At 42.7% G+C, this 1,512-nt stretch overlaps 1 protein-coding gene across 1 annotated transcript in view; it reads right to left on the bottom strand.

The window, feature by feature from the left end:
* The window catches only part of tgfbi (transforming growth factor, beta-induced), a gene marked incomplete in the record, with an annotated part of 24,574 nt that overhangs the window by 1,532 nt on the left and 21,530 nt on the right, over positions 1 to 1,512 (bottom strand). Inside the window, 2 exon segments of the mRNA XM_014029552.1 lie at positions 64 to 166; positions 257 to 381. Of these exon segments, the coding sequence (XP_013885006.1) occupies positions 64 to 166; positions 257 to 381 (228 nt within the window).

Below are 1,512 nucleotides of genomic sequence, written 5' to 3'. Positions count from 1 at the left end.
GTGTGTGTGTGTGTGTGTGTGTGTGTGTGTGTGTGTGTGTGTGTGTGTGTGTGTGAGACTCACACTGAGGTTTGATGAAGCTGTTGACGGCGTGAACGACTCCGTTCGTCGCCATCAGGTCGGCGTCGACCACGGGCACCTTGTTGACGTAGAGGGTGAAGTTCCGCTGACGCAGAGAGAGAAACGACACAATCTGTCAGGTTACTGAACATCAGAGCAGGTTTGAACCAATCAGAAGAGAGTCCTGAGCACTGACCACGCCCAGCTCCAGCTTCTCTCCCTCCAGAGGGTTCAGGCGGGTGTGAGCGCTGACCCCCCCGCTGACCAGCATGCTCTGCCCCAGGTGGTACCTGAGCACACCTGACAGCTGCTGAGGGTTACCTGCACAGAGACCAGCGTCACGTCAGACCATCAGGTGAGAGCTCATTGGTTGCTGGGAGCACTAGGATGGTAGGGGCGGGGCTAAAGTGGGAGGTCTTTAAAAGGACTGGCTGCAGAGACAGTTTTGGTTCAGGTGTGTCTTCAGGACCACGTAGTGTTTTCTTTTTGGGCTTTTATTTTGTTTCCAGTATTTAAGTCTGGTGTAATTCCTGTTTTATTTTGAAAAGTCAGCTTCTTCTTTTCCTGTCTCACCTGTTTTCTATTTGCTATTCCACCTGTTAGTTCTGTAAAGATTAAGACAGATGTTCACTTTGTTTTCTGGTTTTGAATCTTTTTTTAGATCGGTTTCATGTTCGGGGTTAATTGTTTCCTGTTTGGTTTAATTGCTTCCTGTTTGGAGTTCATTGGTTCCTGTTTGATTACATTTTTTTACTATTTGGAGTTATTTGTTTCCTCTTTGGGTTAATTGTTTCCTGTTTGGAGTTAATTGCTTCCTGTTTGGAGTTAACCGTTTCCTGTTTGGAGTTAACTGTTTCCTGTTAAAGTTTATTTTTCCTGTTTTGGTTTGTTGTTTCCAGTCAGTTTGTCCTGCACTGGTTAAAGCAGCAGAACAGGCTCAGGTTTAGTCTCAGTGGATCAGATCGTTGAGCGTCTGCAGCTCTTTATTTGGGGCTGAGGTGAAGCAGCAGCAGATAGTTTCCACTGAGAGTCACATAAACAGTTTGAGATGTTTGGACCAAACAAGGAGCTGCAGATTCTCCAATACATCCACCTCAAACTAAACATTAAAATCATCTGTTCTTCATCATCACAATCATCAGCTGCAGCACACGAAACAGACTTTATTTAAAAAAGAGCAAAATAAGCATTAAAACTCAGTTTTCTCTGATAAACTATCAGGAAGTGTAACAGTGCCCCCAGCTGGACAGTTTAAAATTACATGAATGACAGAATTCCTTTTTCATGGAGCTGAAATAAGCAAAAACGCTAAAATAACATTAGAAGAATAAAAGAAGATTTTAGTGAACATTGTATTTTTTTATAAATTAAAGTGATGAGATACAGCGGGTAAAATAAGTATTGAACACGTCACCATTTTTCTCAGTAAATATATTACTAGAGGTGCTAATG

Source organism: Austrofundulus limnaeus, unplaced genomic scaffold (assembly GCF_001266775.1).
Source record: "Austrofundulus limnaeus strain Quisiro unplaced genomic scaffold, Austrofundulus_limnaeus-1.0 Scaffold919, whole genome shotgun sequence".
Classification (NCBI taxonomy): domain Eukaryota; kingdom Metazoa; phylum Chordata; class Actinopteri; order Cyprinodontiformes; family Rivulidae; genus Austrofundulus; species Austrofundulus limnaeus.
Note: the sequence above shows the minus strand (reverse complement) of the source record. Positions and strands in the feature narration are given on the sequence as shown.